General features: G+C 27.6%; 1 protein-coding gene across 7 annotated transcripts in view; it reads right to left on the reverse strand.

The window, feature by feature from the left end:
• Positions 1 to 24,295, reverse strand: part of LOC136085756 (uncharacterized) — a 209,812-nt gene that overhangs the window by 170,485 nt on the left and 15,032 nt on the right. For 4 of the 7 annotated variants that reach the window (XM_065807160.1, XM_065807157.1, XM_065807155.1 and 1 more), the window contains 4 exons: positions 18,707 to 18,777; positions 12,267 to 12,479; positions 11,937 to 12,125; positions 10,524 to 10,742 (listed from right to left, as the gene is read on the reverse strand). In XM_065807160.1, coding sequence (XP_065663232.1) covers positions 10,524 to 10,742; positions 11,937 to 12,125; positions 12,267 to 12,479; positions 18,707 to 18,758 — 673 coding nt within the window. In that variant the 5' untranslated portion in view covers positions 18,759 to 18,777. Of the gene's footprint in view, positions 1 to 7,247; positions 8,738 to 10,523; positions 10,743 to 11,936; positions 12,126 to 12,266; positions 12,480 to 18,706; positions 18,778 to 24,295 lie in introns of those variants that run through there. The other 3 variants (XM_065807158.1, XM_065807156.1, XM_065807161.1) reach the window with 2 other exon arrangements.

Here is a 24,295-nt window from a genome sequence, read left to right on the forward strand (position 1 = left end):
GAGTATGATTTTTCGATTACTTCGGTCTTAACATTTTATGACTTATCTTAAAAAGATTTTGTGCTATCTTTTAAGATGCTTAAGTCTAATAAATCAGCTGGTCATGATAATATAAATGATAATTTTGTCATCGAGTCTTATGAACCCATAAAATATGTACTATTTAAAGTTTTAGATTGTTCAATAAAACAGGGCGTTTTTCCTGATTTTCTAAAATTAGCTAAAGTGACTCCAATTTTCAAATTTGATGATGCAACCAATGCTTCTAATTATCGCCGATTTCTGTTTTGTCTGTTTTTTCTAAAGTTTTTTAGAGATATTTTTATAACGTAATTTATAATCACCTTTCTTTAAATGATGTGCGTTTTGATTAACATATTATTATAATCCGTATTGGTTAACATATTATTTAAAGAAATATATAATATTTCTTTAAATAATATGTTAATCAATACGGATTCAAAAAAAATAACTCAATAGAACATGCAATAATCCAAATTATTTGCATAAATATTTCCGAATCTTTTGAAAATTCTCATTTCACGTTGGGAGTTTTCATATTCTATCAAAAGCTTTTGATACAATTGATTATAAAATTCTCCTGAAAACACTTGAATATTATGGAGTTAAAGGAAATGTTTTACTGTTACTTAAAAGCATTGAAACAACCGTAAACAGATTGTTTAAAGTAATTTAACTGACCCATCCAATCTACTAAATATAACCTATGGTGTTCCCCACGGTTCTTTACTTGGGCCCCTTCTCTTTCTCATTTACATCAATGATTTAATAAAGCTTCGAACTTGATCGCTGTCATGCTTGCAGATGTTACTAACCTCTTTTTATCTGATAACAATATTACATAATTATTTCAAAATATGAATATCGAATTAACAAAAATTTCTAAATGGTTTAAATGAAATAAACTTTCACTTAATGTTGAAAAAACTAATTGGATACTTTTTCATTCAGCTTCTAAAAAAAAACTTTTTCCCTGCGATTTACCGTTACTTTTTATTGACAAAATTCTAATAAAAATAGAGTAAGTAATACAAACTTTTTGGGTATCTACATCAATAAAAACCTTAATTGGAAATATCACATAGAATTCTTGTGTAATAAAGTTGCTAAAAGTATAGGAATATTGTATAAAGCTAGAAGTGTTCTAAATAAACGTAATTTAAATCAATTATATTACGCCTTGATCCATTGTCTTTTAAACTATGCAAATATTGCTTGGTGTAGTGCTAATAAATTCAAACTTAGGCCTCTTTATCATCAACAAAAGCATGTTGCTTGTCTTATTAATTTTAAAAATAGATTTACTCATGCCAAGCCTCTCATATTTGAAATGAAATTTTTTGATATAAGCTAAATGTTTTTAATACTCTTTGTTTTATGAATAAATGTAAAACTAACTCCAATCCAGTTTCTTTCCATAATTTATATAACTTGAAAGATATAAATAAATACAACTTAAGAAATTATAATTTAATTTGTCAACCATTTTTTCAAACTAATTTTGGAAAATCAAGCATTTCATTTCGTGGACCTTCTCTTTAGAATAAAATAGTTTTAAAACATTTTGATTTTTCTTTGGAATAGAATTACGTCTCATTCCAAAAAAAGCTTAAGGAAATCATTTTGTCTATTGATGATATATTTTTGTATTTTTAAACATTGAATAATTTACTTTTTTATGTTTTATGCAGTGATGTAACTGAATGTGTATATGAATGCAAATAAATTTTTCTAGTGATTTATACACTTGACCATTTATGTATGCATTTGATATTATGAGATTTTCAAATTTACGAGCGGTTCTCGATAAAGGCTTAATGGTCATCCGCGAGTGTCCGCTTTCTTTTTATTAATTGAATCAAATACTTGTATATTTTTTGTTTATTTATACTTTCTAGTTATAAAAGGATTTTTTAATCTTAACGATTTCATTTATTTGTATAACGATTTTTATACTTTGTATAAATTGAAAGTTTCAACTTCTTCATCAGCGTTCTCTGTGACAAGAACTAATGGTTTTCTTTGAGTATCCGTGTTCTTTATATATTTATTTTTACGATATCTTCACTAGTATTTTTCTCTTGTATATTTGTATATGTTTCTTAAGCATAGAAATAAAGAAGAAAACAAAAGAAAAACAAAAAAACACAAAAAAATGAAATAAAATATAATTATTTTGTTATTTGAAAAGCTTTTTATTTTTTGATTTTTGAAATGATTTTTGAAATTAGATTCTTGAAAGTGTTGCTTAAACATCATAGCAAAAATTATAAAGAATCATAACAATAAAACTATTTTCATCAACCAAACGGCTATTTTAGCTTACAATTGTAAACTAAGCGAATCTTGCCCTATGAACGGTTATTGCAGAAAAATAAATGTCATTTATAAGTGCATTGCATCATTCCTAAGCACTCTAAACAAAATATATAATGGTTCAACTGAAGGGGGTTGACTGTATGAGCAAACCACATGCAATTGTTCAAAAACAAAAAAACTTACAAAATCAGCTACGCTTTCAAAATACCAATGGAGTACGAGAAATAGATTAACAGCAACACTCAATTAAACATGGTTCATTATAAAAAGCGACCCTCCTTAATTAACATAACAAAAAATGCCTACTATGCTTATAAAATAAACAAAAAATTTTATTGTATAAAAGTCTTAAGAAATCATTAAATAAAACAGGCGAAACGAGTCCAAATCATTCCGTAAGAAAAATATTTGCTTTATAACCGAAAACTATATACAATAACCGAAAAATGTATATAATATATATTTACATATAAATATGTATATATATATATATATATATATATATATATATATATGTATATATATATATATATATATATATATATATATATATATATAAATATATATATATACATATATATACATATAAATATATTTATATATAAATTATATTATATTATATATAAATATATATATATATATATATATATATATATATATATAAATATATATATATACATATATATACATATAAATATATATATATATAAATTATATTATATTATATATACATATATATATATATATATATATATATATATATATATATATTATATATATATATATATATAAATATATATATATATATACATATATATACATATAAATATATATATATATAAATTATATTATATTATATATACATATATATATATATATATATATATATATATATATAAATAAATAAAAATTTCCTTTTTGATGGCATTGGTAAAATGTCCTATTTGAAGGCAATGGGGATAAAACTGAGTATTGATGTGATATTTCTCCATTAAACATAAATAAGACAATTTGCACCCAGGTTTAAACGGTTCGACCAGATCTAAATTTTTCCACGAAATGACAGAATTTAAATCATTCTTTTTATAACTCCACAAAACTTTAAAAAGCTCGGAGGAATTAACTTATAAAGCTTATTCCATTTTTATATATGTAAAAACAATCTTAACAAGATTTTTCTGTAAGGCCAATGTAATAGATGCCTTTATCTTTTATTTCAAGTATACAAAACATATTTTACACACACAAACCTTGGCTTTTTATTTATGAATATTGAAGTGATTTTTTTTTTCTGTTCCATATAACATAGCATTTTTTTCTAAAGTTCATTGGTTATAACAAATATATCAGTTATCATATCTAAAAATGATTCATTTAAGAGAACTTTTCAATTAGTCAGTAAACTTTTTTACTTAAAAATTTGTACAAGTCAGATTGTGCAACCAGTAGATCGATCCGAATTCCATAAACGTATTTTTTCATAGAATTCTAAACAATTTGTTAATACCTGTAACATGCATTTTTTATAACAAAATGTAACATTTGCTATGCCACAATCATTGCATTCAACTGCAAAACCAAGTAATATTGTTTCGAGTTCATTTTTTTTATCATCTCATCACATTAGTGTTTCCTCTGTATTATATCGTGATGACTTTTCTCCTTTTTTATCTGGCCCTACTTTAATAACTTTTTCTCATGAACCACTATTATTTGGAATGAGAGCTAATTAATCATCTTCACATTTGGCTTATGCTCTTTTAACAATTTACTCTATATTACTTAAAGGTGACCCAAAGGGTTTGTATCCTTTTTGGACTAACACAAAGTTCTTAGAAGAACGCAACCACGCCACAGAGGAAACAATCTTTACATTCTTTTTTGCACATGAGGTATTTTAATTCATCATTATGCAATATTAAAGACATTATTTTCTGGATCGGCGTTATGCAGAGTTCTGAGATATAGTTTGTTTCAAGGCTTCACATCTAAAATAGGTGAATATTTTGTATGATTGTTTCCATTCCTATTGTCATTCAGATCTCAAATAAGAAAAGGGCGCCAAATTAAAGGTTATGGAATAAATCTTTAATTCCAAAAGTAATAATACTTGCAGAAATATTTTGGAATTATAGATTACTAAAGACTAATATTATGGTTTATTATTTGTAAATTTTTTTGTTTCAGCTATCCGTGAGTTATGTGCTATAGCTTTAATTGAAAAGCTATGCAGAGAAAATTTTATATTAATTTAGGAAAATTCAATAAATACCACAATGTTATCAATTATTACTGATAGTAAAGGTAGCATTAAAGAACAAGAGAAAGTAACAAAAAACTTCACTGTTAATGACAAAGAACAAGAAGAGAGAAATTTAGCAGATCTTTTGGCATTACAAGAGATAAAAAATTTACTCAAATACGCATTAAACTGCCATCAGATGCCTTCATCTGTGATTGCACAGGAATATCTGATAGAGCTGCGACAGCAATTGCAAGCGCTGCATTGTAAGGCTTTAATAAATAAAGATAGCAAAAGTAAAGTAATTGAAATAATGAAAATTAAACGAGTTCACAAAAAAACCGGGAAAAATGCATTCATGACATTCTGGACCTAATTACCAAAAATAGGATTGTATTTTGATGGAAGAAAAGATAAGACAATTGTTCGAGAAAAGAAACGAACTAATTTTTACAAAATGATTACTACAAAACAGCACATTTTGCTTATAGAAAAAACAAACTCCAAGTTTTTAGGCCACGTAACACCATTATCTGGTACTGGTAAACACATTGCAGAAAGCATAATTGAGTTTTTACAAGATCACGAACATGACAAACAACTAGTTGCTTTTACCTCAATTTGATGAGATGGAACCGTTGTAAATACTGAAGTCAATAATGGTATGATTTCTTTGTTGGAAAACAAAATACGAAGATCACTGCATAGGTTAATTTTCTTATTACATGGTTATAAACTGCCTTTTTTTTATTCTTTAGGTTGTAAAACTCTGGGTCCCAATGAGTTTAAGAAGGAATTAGGTAAGAAACTGTAAAACTGTCATAAGTTGCCTAAAAGCTTATGCACCTGTGCGGTTTAACATTAAGTTGAAATCTTCTTGTTGAATGATTCTAAACATCTCTAAAGAAACGAATATTTTGCTGCTCCGGAAAATAATCTTTTGTGTATGCTATGTGATGACCAAAAACATAGACTTCTAAAAACAAGAGAAGAGAGTAGAGGTAGTATTACAAAATTTGTCATTCAAGTAATGAACTTTGACGCTAACAACTACATTTATATGATCCCATGATGCGACATTGAACTCACAGAGCCCTCAATGCAAAGCATGTTTCCAATGATTTCCTTTATCAATTCACTAGAGAAATATCAGGATCAACTGTTGTGGAGAACCAATTATTTGACTTTCCTCGAATTCCATGTCACACACAAGCAGTGGAAAGATCGGTAAAACTAGTTACTGATTCGTCTTTGTCTGTCCGCGGACCATTTTCAAGAGAACCTCAGAAGAATATGCCTAAATTTGATTCAAAAAAACATTTGAACGTACGTTTTTGAAAAATAAACATTTTCAAATGTTGGAATTCTTTTAATCTTTTTAATTATTTTTTAGTGTTTTAAATCTATTGATCTCATTAGAATGAATTTTTACTTTACATGAATGAGAAAATAAAACATTTATAAGTTTTATGTTTCGTTTTATTTCATTTAAATTCCTAACAAAATATGATATATCGGCAAAAAATGTGAGAAATATAAAAATATGCCCTGAAAACTGTATTTGGAGGAACGTTTGTTTTTTAAATATATTAGATAGAGATGGACCGATTCCAAAAAATACCGATTCCGATTCTCAATTGCGATTCCGATTCTTTACCAATTCCGATTCTTTGTGATTTTTATTCTTTTAATTTAACTGATAGTGCTCATAGTTAATTTAATACTTACACAGACTTTAAAAATAAAAATATTGAAGTCAGTTATATGTACAGGTTAAAAAGGGCTAATAACACCAAGGCTCTAGGGAGCACTCCCTTCCCACTCCTTTTTATCAAAAAAAAATTTTTAAGAAATTGACCTCGAAAATCAGGACTTTTTTTACAAAATGAGGGAGTGCGCATTCCCCACCAAAAGACCGCCACCCTCACCTTCCTACTCTAAAAACCGTGTCGGCCTTGTGAAATAATAGCAACTTAACTAATATCATATAAACAAATAACAAATAGTATACAAAATGTTTGTATAATCTTATTATTAATACGAAATAAATAATATAGTCATAAGTATTGGATGGTGATCAGATAAACAGAATGTTTTATTTTAAGCATTTACATGAATCACTACCATTAGTACTGATTGTTTAGAAAAGGCAGGTTTTTGTTCAAAAACACAAGCATTTGCTCTCGTTCCAGAGTTAACCGGCTTCTTTTCCGGCCGCAGATAAGCCCCGCAGTACTAAATAACCGCTCCGGAAACACTGTACATAGAGGCGTCCCTAAATATTTCTGTGCTAGTTTTTTAGTATAAGGAAATTTGGATTTCCACCAGTAATCAAAAACGTCTTTGTGACTTGCGAGTAGAGGTTCAAGTACACTTCTACTTCGTCTCGCATAGTGCAGTACGCAGTATGTATCTAAAATATTAAAAAAAAAAAAATTTTCATATTTTTTACCTCCCTAAGGCTGAGGGGGCTACTTTAGTTGAGGAGGCTACTCATTACTTTTAAAATTATTTTGTGTTCTTAATTCTGGTAGCAGCCCTCTCTCAATTTTTTAAATCCGAAACACGCACCTTGACGAACAAGGTTGCTACACGAAAAAATATTGTCAAATATTTTGCAATATTTAAAGTGCAATAGTAATGTAGAAGTGCATACAATACTTACTACAGAATTTGTGTTGATTATTTGAATATATAATGACCAGACAGCACCTGGAGCACGTGTGGTTCGTTCTTGATTTTCAGCAACTTTAATTTCAAGACCTTCGTCTATTTCCAGTGCATTCAACTCACCGACCAATAAAGTAACAGCTTTCTCAGCCATTGTCCTGCTCCTAAAAATCTTGTTTTTAATCTGGGATCTAGTATTGTTGAAAAAGCATATATAGGTTCGTTCTCGCAGTCTCCGTTACGACGATGCAAAGAATTACACAGAGACTCTTTGAAATTCCCGTAGTCCTTGATGCAATCAAGTGACATGTTAACTGCATTTATTATTGGGATAACTTCTGATGTGGTTACTTTTGATGAACTTGCAGTAAGCGTGACGCCTTCAAAAACTTTTAAAGCAGCAACGAGAGAAACCAGACTGTCCCATTCTTCGGTTGACAATTCTTTGTTTTGTCGAGCAGCTTTTGGGAATCGCGGCGTTACCGACAGAATAGCATCTTTTTGCTCAATTAAACGGTTTAGCATGTGGAAGGTGCTATTCCATCAAGTTGGCTCATCTTGAATGATGCTGTGTTTAGAAAGTCCCAAAATCTCCTGAGATTGTCTCAAAAGTTTGTACGATTTAACCGAGTGTTTAAAGTGTCCTACTATTCTTCTACATATTGAAGTTAGTAAAGAAATGCTTTCATTGTCGAGATTTCATTGTCAATTAACTGAAGTGTATAAGCCAGACAAGGAATGTTTGAAAACTTCTCTACTTCCATAGCAGAGACAATATTTCTGGCGTTATCTCTTACTATTTCATTGAGTTTCTCAAGTAGTCCCTAACGCTCAAGTGCTTCATTCATAAATTTAACAAGATAATCTGCAGTGTAGGACTCGTAAGGAAAAGGCACCACGTCAAGACAAATGTGAATTTGTTTCATATCTTCTGGAAGGAAGTGTGCTGTTAGGCTCATGTAATCAATATTAGCTGTAGAGCTCCACATGTCGGTAGTTATTCTAACATGATCAGCTTTCTTTGCCAGGAAACGCATTTTACTTGATTCCTTCTAATAAGTTTTAGGAATTTCAATGGTCGAGAAATATTTTCTGCTTGGTATTGTATACCTTGGCTCCAAATACTGCAGTAACCTTTTGAAACCAGGATTTTCTACTATACTAACAGGTTGGTTATCTGTGCATACCATTTCTGCAATAAGCCTTGTAATTTTTATTGCCTTTGGATTTGTAGATATGAAAGACCTGGTCTTTGCAAACACTTGGTGTATTATTGGTTGTTTAGGAGATGAAGATCTAGGTTTCATTTTTACAGAACTAAGTGCAGAAGAAGAGCTTTTAGTATTGATCTTTTCATCTCAGACTTACGCCCGAGACTTGTAAATACGGATGTGAGTGTAGTAGATTGAGGTTCTTTTGGCATGGTTGTAGGAGTATCACAAACAGGGTTAGGACTAGATTTAGAAGATGTTTCTGGAGTAGAGCTATCCGCGCATAAATCAAAATCGATATTCCTAGCTTTATCCTGTTTCTGATTTTTGATATCAGATTTATAAAAAGCATTTAAATGCTTTAGCATGTTAGTTGTTGTATATGACTGAAAAGTTGTACCACCACCCATAGGTATGACTGTTTTGCAAAAGCTGCATTTTGCAGAGTTAGTGTCATTTAAATCAATCACAAAATAGTCCCATACCTCGCTTTTCTTACGTTTTGGCATGATAATGATACTATATTCTGAAATAAAAGCAGCATTTATAATAATAAAAAATAATAATACAAACAATAACAGTTATAATAAAACAAGCAAATAAGATTATTATAACAGTACTTATCGTCGGTTCAAATATCAATTGAAATTCTGTGGCAGATTTTTGGTCAGAGTAATTAAAAACTTTTCATTAAAATAATTTTTAATATTTATCATGGCTTTAGTTGAAAAACTAAAGCCATGATAATACTTAAAACACGTAATTTTTCACTTAATACACGTAATTTTTCCACTAAAGCCATGATAAATATTAAAATAACAATAGCACGGTGTAATAACAATAGCACGGTGGGCAAAACAGGCCTTGTTTTTCCCTAAAACTATTGCTATTACACAAACTACTCGATTCTTCCTTAAGTTATTCTTTTCGCTTAAAAAAATGTGTTTAAATATAGAGGTTATTAACTTCTTCAAGTTTACTTATTACTTTCTTCAAAAATTGTGCACATATGTAATAGACAATAGTTGGAATACACTTTTTAATATATTAGCCTATAATTGTAAAATAATATGTAATATAATAAGCCTTATTATAAAAAGTTTATATAATAAAATAAAATAAGTTTCTAAATAATTTTATTTATAGTCAGTAAATTATTAATATATAAATTTATCTATTGTATTGTATGTAAATTTTTAAATTCGTTGATAAAAACAATTTTTTTAGTTTAAACAAAATAAATTTTTTGCTGTTATAGTTATGTTGAAAGAAAGTTTACTTGAAGCAAAGTTATGCGCATAATAAACAATGAAGTTCTAAGGTTATATATTATATATACTAGATGTTTAACTTTGATCCAATAAGTGAAGCTTCTTTTGCCCTAATTAGAAACAGCTTCGAAAAAATTAACTATTCGTTGGGCTTAGTACTCACCAATGGATATACTTAGCTATAAATCGAGAAACACTTAAACAATTAATTACAAATTTTTTGACATTCTATATGCCTCAGTTTATTAGTCAAAAAAGTAAACAATTGACATATTGAGGCAACACAAGACTTAAACTATCAAAAGAAAAAGAGTCGTTGGAAAGATAAATGGTTTTGTTGACAACGTTAAATCATCTGATCAATTACGAAAAATGGAGTAGTGCAACCAAAAAGGCATTAAAATAGTCCCAAAAAACGCAAATCCACTAATATATATTTATATACATATATATATATATAAATATATATATATATATATATATATATATATATATATATATATATATATATATATATATATATATATATGTATATATATATATATATATATATATATATATATATATATATATATATATATATATATATACATACATACGTATAGGTATATATATATATATATATATATATAGAGAGAGAGAGAGAGAGAGAGAGAGAGAGAGAGAGAGAGAGAGAGAGAGAGAGAGAGAGAGAGACGAGATGTATGTTATAAAGTTTGTTTCATAAAAAATGTAGAACAGAAATGTTTTTATATAATTAATTAATCAATTATTAAAAACAAATCATACCGATCCAAAAGTTTTGGTCTTCCTTACTATAATTAAGTAAAATACTTGTAATAAATAAATTTTCGTCTTGATCTTCTACACTTAACAAATTTCCTCCTTTTAAACGACATGATAAATAAGAACTTTCCCAATCACTATCATATGTTTCATTTCTTTTCTGGAAAAAATAGCAGCCGTTTTTATAATTCAACCAACCATCAACACAAGAATCGTTGTTTTCTAAAACATATTAACTAAAAATCAATCAACGAAAAGTCAGATTTTTTGTTCCATATTTTTAAAAGAATTTGTAATATAATAATATTGTTAACTTTAGATGAAAAATAGAAAACATTGATTTAAAACGGTATGTATTTGTGAGTTCATTTTACAATTATAGACAGCATTTTACAAATATAGACAGCTGTATACATTTGTAAAATGACCTAATTCAAGTCTATACAGGTAAGTTAAGTGGTTAAACTTATATTGTAAAATGCTAAAACTTTTTTCATTTTTATTCTAATAACAGGTTCTAGTAAATCAATGATGTAAAAAATGACTTAACATTTATAATAAACTTACTAAGATATTTCAATCATGTCTGTTAACTATTATGATTTAGGAAAACTAAGTTAGAAGTTAAGACAAACGGATCGATAGTTTAAAGTGTTAATAAAAAATAGAGAGAAAAAAGATTGTTAAAAAACTTGTATTCTTTTACTCTTTGTCAAAAGAAGTAAAGATGGCAAAGGCTAGTTTTGCAGTCCAATTATTTATGATGATTTTCGAAAATATTTTCTGTATATAGGTTAAAATTGAACTCTGAACTTAAGGTATTTGATTTTAATTAAAACTTAATATAGTGTTTGATTTCTAGACTTTTTAATAATTTCAAGATGATAAAAAAGTCGGATTTGGTTTAGCAATTGTTAAGTATTTAAGTTAATAAGAAAGAGATAGTTGTAGAGACTTAAAAAGAAATCAATCTGGAAAACACCCTGATTGACTTCCATCCGAATGTTTTTATACACGTTGCTTAAGTAAAGTTTATGTGAGAAATAATCTTAGTATAAAAAAATGAAGTGATTTAGATGAATGAACAGGGTGATAAACTTGTTTCTTAAATATTGCAGGAAAAGTATTGTCAAAAGAGATTAAGCAGATGAGTTAGAAGAAAAGATCTTCGCAAATAATTCTGCTTTTGTAAGCAAAAATAAGCAAAGACTCTTTAATAGTACTTACTATGCAACAATAAGTAATATTCTTCAAATAATTATTTTATGAAAATAGCATAAAACTTAATATATGTCATTATTTGATTGACTTTGTCATATGTCAAAAACATTATTATGCCGGTAAACATTTGCTGGAATTTCATATTTGTTTTATTAAAACTATAAAAAATTTTATGAAAACATAGCTAAGTATTACCTTTTACAAGTTTACAAATAAATCCGTTAGTGGCTATACAGAAGTTATCATTCCAACCCAGACTATTTGTTTCCACACAGTTTTCTCCAGGTTTTAGATTGTTAGGCTTTTTTGGTAACCAATTTAAGAACTGTGGACTTGTGTCATCTGACCACATAAACTCTCTGTTATTGGAAGCATCATTGAGTCCTTTAGTAAATAAATTTTTGCATCTTAGAATAAGTCTTTGTTTTATTTTTAAATGTATATTCCAAAGCAAAAGTGTAAAACTACCAATAAAGGTTAAAATTTAAGTTAAATATGTAAAATACACAAAAATTACTATTTTACCAATCCAATAACTATCTTTTTGCATGCTGCTATCATTAAGAATGTTTGAAACAAAAATATTTTCAGCTTGATCCTCAATACTTAACAAATGTCCTCCCAAAGCTTGACATGATAATGAGGCATCCAGCCAACTTTTTCCTTTCAATGTTTTATTTTGAAAAAAGTAGCAATTGGTTTTATACTCTAACCAACCATTGTCGCAGCCGCTGCTCACTGCCACAAAAAATGTTAAAAACATTAATAAAATTAAAGAAATAAGTTTTTCAAAATAACCACATATTAAAGTTACAGTTAACAACATTATTAAAATCTGTGTTTTTAGAATTAGGTTTAAAATAAATAATACTTATTTTTATAAACTTTGAAGTATTATAATACTATTTCTTGTTTCACTTGTACTTTAAGTCATCGGATTTTTGCAATAATTTACATTTCAAGAATATTGTTGAAGAGAAATAAATAAAGCTAAATTATTCAAACTGCCCATGGATAACTAACGGAATTAGAAAATCATCAAAAACAAAGCAAAAACTCTATATCAAGTATTTAAAAAACAGAAACAAAACTAACTTAATTACATACAAGGAATACAAAAATCTATTCGAAAAAATTAGAAAGAATTCAAAGAAAATATATTAGTCAAAACAACTACAAAAAAGCAAAAGTGATATTAAAAAAACCTGGAGCATATTGAAAGAAATAATAGGTAAAAACCATACTAAACCAAATAATTTACCCGATAAAATTATCGTTAACGAAACTGAATATATCGATTAAAATTTCTATTGCTGAAAACTTCAATAGTTTTTTTGCAAAAATAGGCCCTAACATGGCTTCAAAAGTTCAATGCCCTAATATCTCCTTAGAAACCCAAATCACAAATCAACATTTCTGTTTAAATATTTTCTCTTGACTAAACTATGAAGAACTAGAAATTGCAAAAAAACTCGTTTAAGACGAATAAGGCCCCTGGGATAGACGACATTTGTAGCTATATAGCTGTAAATGTGTTGTAAAGGTGATAAAACAACTATTCTATGAAATATTTAAATCTTCAATTATTACAGAACCTGTACCAAATAAATTAAAAATAGCTAAGGTAATACCAATATTTAAATCGGAGATTCATTTACACTAAATAACTACAGACCTATCTCAGTTCTTCCTGTATTTTTAATCTTTTACAGAGAGTAATATACAATAAACTGTATAAATATCTAACAAATAACAAAATTCTAAATGTTTTCCAATGTAAACTCTGATAACTCTAAAAACTCTAAATAACTCAAAAATAACAGCAATAACAAAAATACAAAAACAAATAATAGGCTTATTTATCAACACTTGAACGACTATATATTACCTATTTAGCAAAACGTGTACCTACTTATATTATGTCTATTATGTGCATTATATGAAATAAAATTAAAAAATTAAAAACTTCTTTTTCTCTGCCTTCTTTGTTTTTTGCATTTTGGATTTTTATTTCCATTCTGCCGAAAACTGATAACATTTTTCTTAAATATAAACTTATTTTGAATTGAAGTATCCAAAAATATTAGTAACGCATAGCGGTTTATATATACATATATATATATATATATATATATATATATAATATATATATATATATATATATATATATATATATATATATATATATAAATATATATATATACATATATACAGTGGCGGCGCAAAGTAAGGACAAATCCGACAGAATCTAGCATTTTTTACATTTAAGAGGTTCTAACGAAAGAGATTTTAAGAGATGTATGTTTTCTTATCTAAATTATTGAACACTACATACAGAGTAAACACATATGTAAAATAAACATTGTTTTAATAATATTTGGTATGGTATCTACAAGCTTTAATCACACATCTCATACGGCTTGGCATTGAGGCAAAAAGACCATCGATTGTTGTCTGTGGGATATTGTTCCACGCGTCTTGTAACAATACCCACAGGTCATCCAAATTGGATGGTTTCTTTCCCTCAATGCTCTTAGACATGACACTCCATAAATTCTCGATGGGGTTCATGTCTGGACTCTGAGCAGGCCAGTTGAGCACGTCCACTCCATTTTGACGAAGGAAATTGGTTACCTTCTTTGCTTTATGACATAGCGGATTATCATGCTGGAAGATAAACTGATTTCCTTGTCCAAACAGAGTATCAGCAGATAGAAGCATTGAGTCCTGAAGCACCCCAATGTATTGGCCTTGGTTCATGGACCCAATGCACCGATACAACTGCCCTACCCCGTATCCAGACATGCACCCCCAAATCATAACACTACCACCACCATGTTTCACAGTTGGTGCAATAGTCTTTTTTAAACTTTTCACCAACTCTTCTTCTAACAATCAGTCTCTTTGCCCCACAGAATAGTTGAAATAATCCTTCATCGGAAAAAATAACGTTTTTTCAGTCCTCGACAGTCTAGTCTTTGTGCTCCCTGGCAAAGACCAACCGTCACCGGACATTGGCGGCAGAGAGCAAACGTTTCTTTGCTGCCACACACCGGTATGAGCCGTCGTCTTCTTTGGCCTTCCGGAACGTGCCTTGTTTGCTGTAGAACTTGAATTCTGATATTTCTTAACAATTTTCCTGATGCCGCTTGCAGTAGAACCAAAAATTGTTGCAATTTTACTATAATTTTCACCATTTTCTGCCATGAAAACAGCACAGAGGCGCACTTCCTGGGACAAGCGACGATATTTTACAATTTTTTCTACAACAAAAAATATTGATATTAGATCATTAAATTAAACTAAAACAGACAAAATAATATTAATACTGATAGTGAAGCTGTCAAAATGGAAGCAGATGCTAATAAAATACACAAAAATTGGCTAAAGTAAAAAAACTTGTTGGAGAATACCTTAAAACTCAATAGTTACTCTTGACTGCTGGTTCTCAGTAACTATATCGGGCTTTAGATGACCTTAAATGACCTTAAATGGTATATACTGACTCAATATGTGATTGACAATACAATGAACACATATTTTCTACCATTTAATAATGATGACATTACTATCACAATGAAGGCACATCACTTACCTCTACTGTTTTGTTTCCTATGCTTAAAATATGATAAACAACTTTCCAATGTGTTATATTAGTTTATCTAAAAAAATATGTGCTTGTTGCTAAGGTAAACAGGAAGTGCAAAGATATTGACGTGTCAACACAACAGAGATCAATAAATGTAGCTATGACGCTTTCATCTGGTAATTATTTCGACAAAAGTTGCAGTGACTTAATTTCTGCTGTATTTGTCCTTACTTTGTGCCGCCACTGTATATATATATATATATATATATATATATATATATATATATATATATATATATATATATATATATATATATATATATATATATATATATATATATATATATATATATATGTATATATATATATATATACATATATATATGTATATAGATATACATATATATTAGGGGTATGACAATTTTTTAACCCCGTATCCCCATACTCAATTTAGTGGAGTTTTTATGCAAGAATCAAGAAAGTATCAAACATTTATATTATATCTCAAAAAAGTTCACCCCCATTTAAAAACAATATTTATCGAATATACGAAATGTAGTTTTGCGACACATGTTCCAGTACAGTGTATTTGACAATAAGTATTTAATGTTAAGTTTTTCTATGCTATGACATAAATATACATCCGCACAGCGGCCTTGTTCGTCCAGGTTCGTGTTTTGGAGCTATAGAGTTGAGAGAGGGTTATAACCACTAATAAGTAGCCTCCTTATCTGTAGTGGCCTTCTTGGCCTTGAGGAAGTGAATAACAAAAAAAAAAAAAAAAAAAAAAAAAAGCACTAGATCTTGCATCACTTTTACCGCACATTCTGTAGATTTATTTGACCGTTGTGTTGAAATCGGTGTAAGCTCTGTTGACCAAATCAACTTCAACAATTTTAATGCATTTGGATGGTCATTGCATGCTTCTAATAGATTAATAAAATGTACAGGATTAAAGTAGTAATCATCAAACCATATTACACCCCATGAACCACAGATGAAGTCGCATGCTGCTTTAGCAAATTTCGATTCTTGATAGTCTGGTTTTAGAATGTAAGCAAGTACAACAAAAATTGCTCTCCAGTTCTATTTTGTATTGCTTATAGCAGGAAGTGCTTTGAAATTCATTTTTGGAAAGGTACCTGTGCTTTTAAACATTTTATAACGAGCTATTAAGTGATGCAGGAAGTCCATGTCATCTCGCCAGTGTGTCCGATTCACTTTCGTCAAAGGATCTACAGTATTGTAAAATAATAACTTAAGGTTATCTTACTCATACAGTAATCTTGTCATAAAAGAGTAATAAGGATTTGTTGATACTGTTGATCTTTCAAAAAGATCATTCCTGACATGTTTTAAAAGAGTATCTAAAATATTATGTTGGCATCCTAAAAGAGTAGGCTTTTCTATTCCAATAATTTTGAATTGTTTCTGTAACAGTGTTACTACACCAATTCTTATTACGGTATTTGCAGATGTTGTGTCAGATACAACCATTTTTATAGCTAGCCACAGCTTATATTCATCCAGCACAAGCTCTATCCCATTAAATATTGTTTCACCTTTTTCATTCATCAGCTCGAGAACAGCAAGTCTAACCTCCCTCTTTTCATTTTTCAAAACAACTACTTCAGTGTCTTCAATTGTGGTACAATATCCAAGTCTTCCATTTGTTGGCATTTGCAGACCATAAAGTTTTTTATATTCCTGACACAAACATTCCCCTTTCTCATCAGTTATGTTAAACAATTGGGTAAAATTTTAAGTTTCGGTTTTTCCACTGTCTTTGTCAAGTTTTTTTAATAAAATTTCCAATTTTCTTTCTGATGCTGATTTGTCTTGTAGAATTGGAATATTCAGCTTTCTCCATAGTAGTTCAACTTCCTAAGCCAAAATTGCAGCTCTCTCCTTTCTGCTTTTTATATTTGATGACAAACTTTTAAATTATTTAATAAAATGCTGTTCTGTTGGCATTTTATTCCATTCACCAATACTTTTAACAATCGCACATCTTCTTGAAGTCTTCGCTTTTTCAAACCTCACTAAATTTGATTCCCAACTTTCTTATTCTCGTCTAAAGCAAGACCATTTTTAGTCTATTACGTTATTTACAACTCATTAATATAACACAAAAAAGATAGGAAAAATTATTTTCAGATTACGGCTGTGATCTATTTAAACAATTAACATTAAAAACTTATAATTTCTGTTTATAAATATAATTTCTCCACTCACGGTGACAGGTGAAATTGAAAATTCTTGAAAAAAATTATTTGCCATTCCCCTAACATATATATATATATATATATATATATATATATATATATATATATATATATATATATATATATATATATATATATATATATATATATATATATATATATATATATATATATATATATATATATATATATGTATGTATATATATATATATATATATATATATATATATATATATATATATATATATATATAAATATATATAAACTTTTTTGTCATTCCTCTAATATATATATACGTATATATATATATATATATATATATATATATATATATATATATGAATATATATATATATAAATATATGTATATATACACATATATTTATATATAAATATATATATATTTTTGTAAATATATGCATATATATACATATATGTATAAATATATATATATATATATATATATATATATATATATATATATATATATATATATATGTATATATACATATATATATATATATATATATATATATATATATATATATATATATATATATATATATATATATATATATATGTATATATACATATATATATATATATATATATATATATATATATATATATATATATATATATATACATATATAAATGCATATTGCTAATAATTTGTTTGAAATAAGCGCAAACTTTAATTAACCTTAAACATCATCAAACAAGCATTTAAAAGTATTTTATGGACAAGTTTATCAACACAAACTGTTTATAATTTAAGATTTCTTTTATTACAATTCATCGCATAGGTTAGTCATCCGTGATTTATTTAGTCAAACAAAGCAAACAAAATATAAATATGATAATAAATAACAAACATGATTAAAATAATTTACAATTCTTTAATTCATAATTATAAGTATGATGTTAGTTTAAAATATGATGATTATACCACTTGATAATGAGATGAACCATAGACATTGAAATTAAACAGAATGAAAACACCACAGAGAAAAAAAAGTGTAAGAAATAGTTTTTTAATAAAATTGATACGTTCATTTAACTTCAACATTAAAGTTGCAAAATCAAATGTAGGTAAAATTAAATTCGATTTTAAATTGATGCATATTATCATAGCATTAAAAATAGTATACCTTTTAAAATATGTAACATTGAAACAATGTATAGCCCAAAATAATTTTCCATTTTGCATTTGAAATTTAAACTAAAGGAAAAAGCATGTGAAGAGCTTAGTGTTAAAATTACATTGTACATGTTTTGAGTAAATCCATTTTGATCAGAGTTATAACAGCTTTTAAAAAGTTTAGAATTTCTGATCAAAGAAGATTTTCTCAAAACATTTATTTTATAACTTAAGTACTTTTAGTGCTTAGGTCTTCACGTTTTTATTTTGTATTTAATTGTAAAAAGAATTTATTAGGGTCTTAAATTTTAATTTTTAAATGTGTTTTTGAAGACAAAAAAGTTGTATTTTTTTTTTAATTTCTCTCATTTTCTAGTTTGCGATTGTGACACTTCCCAGTGGACACGGGATGTAAAAAAGACGTCTTTTAAACGTCTTTTGGACGTTATAGACATCTTTTGAACGTTCAAATAAATTCTTTTTAGTTCAGTAAATATTGTATAAGTTAACGTCTTTTGAACGTTCAAAAGACGTTAACTGATACAATGTTTGCGGAACTAATTCAAGCTAAGTCATTTTAATTCATAACTAAGTCATGCAGTTTAGAATAAAAAATTTCACTAAACCTTTATATTTTTGTTTGTTAAACGATATAGGCGTAAAATCTTGACAGATTTTCTGTTTCTATTTCCTCCCTAAAATCAAAGACTGTGTTAATGCAACCTAAAGCAGTGAAAAAAAATTTCAATGATTTAAAATAAAAAAAGATTTAGGGTAGATTCGGGTAATATGAGATTACTAAAAGATGCGAGTAGTGAATTCAAAAATCGTTATTTTTTTTTAAATGAATTTATGAGGTGATATTTGAAAGCAGTATAATTAGCCTAAATTTATACGCACTAATAAGCGGTTCTCATCTAACTAAAACGCTTTTCTGTTTTTTGTATTGCTCATTACACATAAATGAATCTGTGGCACAAAATTTTGATGTCGAAATGTTAATACTTGTTATCTAAAAATCCCTTCTATTTTTGTTTTAAACATTTGCATAGAACTCTGTGGACCAGAGTGACCGCCATGGTCAGTTGTTCCCGCAGGTCTGATTTTTCTTTTCCAATAGTTAGATATACATTAGTAAAGCCATTTATTTTGCATTATTTATTGATATAGTATTTAAAACTGGGGGCTGGACAAAGTAAAAAAATTGTTGTTTAAAAATTAGATTTTTTAAACCATGAAAATGTTTATAAATTTTTGACAAAAGCTGTTATCAATTGATCAATATCTGCGATATTGATAAAATAATAGGTGTAAACAATTGCGGAATGTTTATATTTAACGTGTGCTATTTGTCCTACAAAGTTTAGTAAAGTCATCTAAAACCCAAAAGATTATTGCTTAAGTTGAAACAAAGATTAAAACATGTGCCTGAAACCAGTAAAATTTAGAGGTAACCAACAATCCTAAAATTATATGAAATTTTACAACAAAAGCTAAAATATTATAGAATAAATTGCAAAGTTATAAAATAGTTCAATAGTTATCTATCCAACCGTAAACAATTTGTTTTCAGCATTAATGATCATCCAAATAAATTTCAAAAAATTTCATACGGCGTTCACAAGGTTCCATTTTTGGACCACTATCGTTCTTGATTTATATAAACGATCTAAATAAAGCCTCGAATTTACTGAGTTTTATGATTGCTGATGACACTAACTTATTCTTTTTCGATAATGAATTTACAAACTCTTCTATACTATGAATGATGAACTTAAAAGTATATCCAAATGGTTTAAATGCGACAAACTAACTCTTAACATTAAAAAAAAAATTGGGTTCTTTTCCAGCCAAAAAAATATTAGTCTATAAAAAATATTATTCACCCCGAAGTTTGCCTAAAATTTTTATTGATGATGTTGAAATAAAAAGATATAATGTAACAGAATTCTTATGTGTTTTCTCTTCTTTCCAGGCCTTAGAGTGCAGAATTTCTCACAATATAAATAACTTTATTTCCAGTATGATTACTTATTCTAAACACTGAACCTTTGCATTTAGGATCAAATGGAACATAATACTATATAAATTGTAGTTTCAAAGGTTCAATAAACTGAGATAGATTACCATTAGCTTTTTTTTATTCATTTTATATAATCTCACCTCAATTACAGGTGCAGTTAAGAATGACATACATTAAAAAACCTAAGTAAATTGTATATGTAAATACGTGTAATGGATAACTTATACAATACATGTTTATACATTTAAAATATACTTTAATGTCTCAATCTGTATCATATTTATACAAATAAGTACTTGTACCTAAACAAATATTTGTATATACATACAAATGCACATGAATATACATTTAAGTATATGCATGCATTGAGAAAACTGTAAATTTTTTTAATAGCGTATACATGGTAAAATGAAACCTTTAGTTTTCTTTAGCCCTTATTTTTAGTTATGAAAATGTATTTACGTTGATGAAACAGAAGTATTTATTAGGAAGTAACAAAAATAAAATAAAAAAAACTCAGATTAACCAAAACATAGAATATTGAGGATATCTTCTCTATGCAATCCTCCAGGTAATCCATATTGGTCTTTATTAATATAAAATTTTGGGATAGTTGGTTGCCTCCAAACTTTACTGGTTCTAGACAAAGTTTTTAATTTTTGTTTTAATTGCAGGAATAATCTCTTGAGATATAGATGAATTTACTAAACTGTGTGACACAAACAGGAAACGTTTATGCCTAAATATCTAGCTAGGTCATGAATTTTGAATCCAGCATTACTATTTTTGAAAAGATTTCAATTTTTGCTTAAGGTTCTCACAATACCCTTAACTACCTAATGCAGCTACCATTCTTTTTAACACAATACTTTTAATTTAAGGCATCTTTGTTGGAAGCGCATGATTAGATAACTTAAAAGAAAAGCAAATAATATATCTTGCATTAGTTTACAAAATCTAAAGTCTTTTCTTGGGTTTTTTTGATTTTTTTTTAATTGTCACTTGTTACTTAGATCCACTAAATTGAAAACATTTAACAATTGCTTCCTAGGAAGAAATCTTAATCAAAATTAAATTTTGAGTTTTCAAAATATGAATTCATAATGTTTAAATGTCAGTTAATTCACTGTAATTTCTAAAGTATTTACAACTCAATATTAATAAAATAGCATAATAGAAAGCATTAACAAGTTGTTTGGAAGTTATCAGATAAATCTTAATTTAATTATTCAAGCATATTAATTTGTTTTTGCGGTTTAATGCGTTTGCATAAATTGCCTATGAAAACTAAAATTTATTTGTCAACAATGGACTTGTCAACAATGGAAAAGCGATCAGCAAAAGAAAAATAGGTCTTAAATTCGGTTTAAATCAAACGACTAATGGTCTTCAAAGAAAATGAATTTGAAATAAAGAAAACGTCAAAGACTTCAAAACACACTGATGAAGCAACAATTGAAGGAAAGGAAAAAAGCAGGAAATTTGTTAACCACCTCTGCAACACGAAATTACTTTTAGTCATCGACGATAAAAAAAACTTTGTTTTGCAATCTAGAAATTCTCGATATTAGCACAAACAACAACAAAATAATTTTCAGTAAAAGAGAAATTTCCATAAATGCTATTTATCTGGATAACCTTTTCTGACTGTGGTATATCCAAGCCATTGTTTTGTATCTCCAAGACTGTAGCAATCAATAGACCTATCTATATTAATGAATGTTTAGAAAAACGACTTTCTCTGTTCTTTCGAAAGTATCATGGAGACTTTGACTATTTTGGCCAGATTTGGCAAATTCTTGTTATTCAAAAGGTTCTGTATATTGGATGGACAAATATATGAACTATGTTGATAAAAAATAAACCCCCCAAATTTACCTGAAGCACGATCAATTGAAAACTTTTTAGGACATTTGGCACAGAAGTTTTACGAGGGAGATGGCAAGCTTTAACAGAGCAAGTTTTAATTTATCATATTTCATTAAAACCACAAGAAATTGACTCAAGTTTTTTCTGTCGTTTTTAAAGTGTCAAATCAAAAATGAGATCAATTGCAGATAATGATGTTTTTTTGATTTTGAAAATAACTTTTTTTTTTATTAAAAGATAAATACTTTATTTTAAAAGATAATAATAATTTTTTTTTTAATTTATTTATTATTAAGATAATGGCATTTTTAATTTGTTCGATAACTTATGCATCATCCGTTTGTAGAAAAACAGGTTTAAAAAAAATATTCCTTGGTAAACATGTTTTTAGTAAAGCAGTAGTAGTAGTAGTAGTAGTAGTTGTAGTTGTAGTAGTAGTAGTAGTAATAGTAGTAGTAGTAGTAGTTGTAGTAGTAGTAGTAGTAGTAGTAGTAGTAGTAGTAGTAGTAGTAGTAGTAGTAGTAGTAGTAGTAGTAGTAGTAGTAGTAGTAGTAGTAATAGTAGTAGTAGTAGTAGTAGTAGTAGTAGTAGTAGTAGTAGTAGTAGTAGTAGTAGTAGTAGTAGTAGTAGTAGTAGTAGTAGTAGTAGTAGTAGTAGTAGTAGTAGTAGTAGTATGAGTAGTAGTAGTAGTAGTAGTAGTAGTAGTAGTAGTAGTAGTAGTAGTAGTAGTAGTAGTAGTAGTAGTAGTAGTAGTAGTAGTAGTAGTAGTAGTAGTAGTAGTAGTAGTAGTAGTAGTAGTAGTAGTAGTAGTAGTAGTAGTAGTAGTAGTAGTAGTTGTAGTAGTAGTAGTAGTATGTGTTTATACAATAGGTATTTTATTATTTTAAAGTATCCACTCAATTGATATTTTATTATTTTAAATGTTAGTCATCATTTTAAATATTCTAAGTGTTGTTTTGTTTCCTTACTTTTAGTTTTTACTTTATGCTAACTGTTTACATTATTTTCTTAAATTAAAAAGGGAAAAATATAAACTTAACTTAAAAACTTAAGCAACTAATCGTACTAACAATTTATTATTATTATTATGTCGTCTTTTTGCTTTAGCCATGTAAATACTTTTTTATAAATTAAAATTGTAAACTTGTATTCTTTGCAACTATATACAATTAAAAACAGACTAGTAAAAATAACAAATTTTTAAATGAATCAAAAAACCTATCAACGAATCGATATTTTCTTACAGCTTAGATCATTTACAAGTACTTCTTATATCTAACATTTTTTAAAGCTGCAAAGCTTTAGTTATTTTGCATGGATTTTGATCTTGTCACATTTGTTCATAATAGACTTTTATGATACCAATCAGTTTTTGTTGTGAGTTGTCAAAAATCCTTGTGTACTCAGAAGAAATAAATTATTGTATACTCAGCATAAATTAAGAGATAAACTATCAATACTCAGCATAATTTAAAAAATACTACACTTTGAATATTTTGTTTTTATAAAACACACTGATTTATTTTAAATTTTATTTATTTTTATTAAAATTTTAAAAAGACTAAGTGATTTGGTTTTTCTTTTTTTCAGCGTAAAACTGCTTTTTTAAATGATATTTAAAAAACTATATATAAAGATGCTGAACTTAATAGTATTGGTGGCCTTTCAAGCCTGTTTGACACAGAGCTCGTGGCAGCCATTGATACC

This window comes from Hydra vulgaris, chromosome 10 (assembly GCF_038396675.1).
Source record: "Hydra vulgaris chromosome 10, alternate assembly HydraT2T_AEP".
Classification (NCBI taxonomy): Eukaryota; Metazoa; Cnidaria; class Hydrozoa; order Anthoathecata; family Hydridae; genus Hydra; species Hydra vulgaris.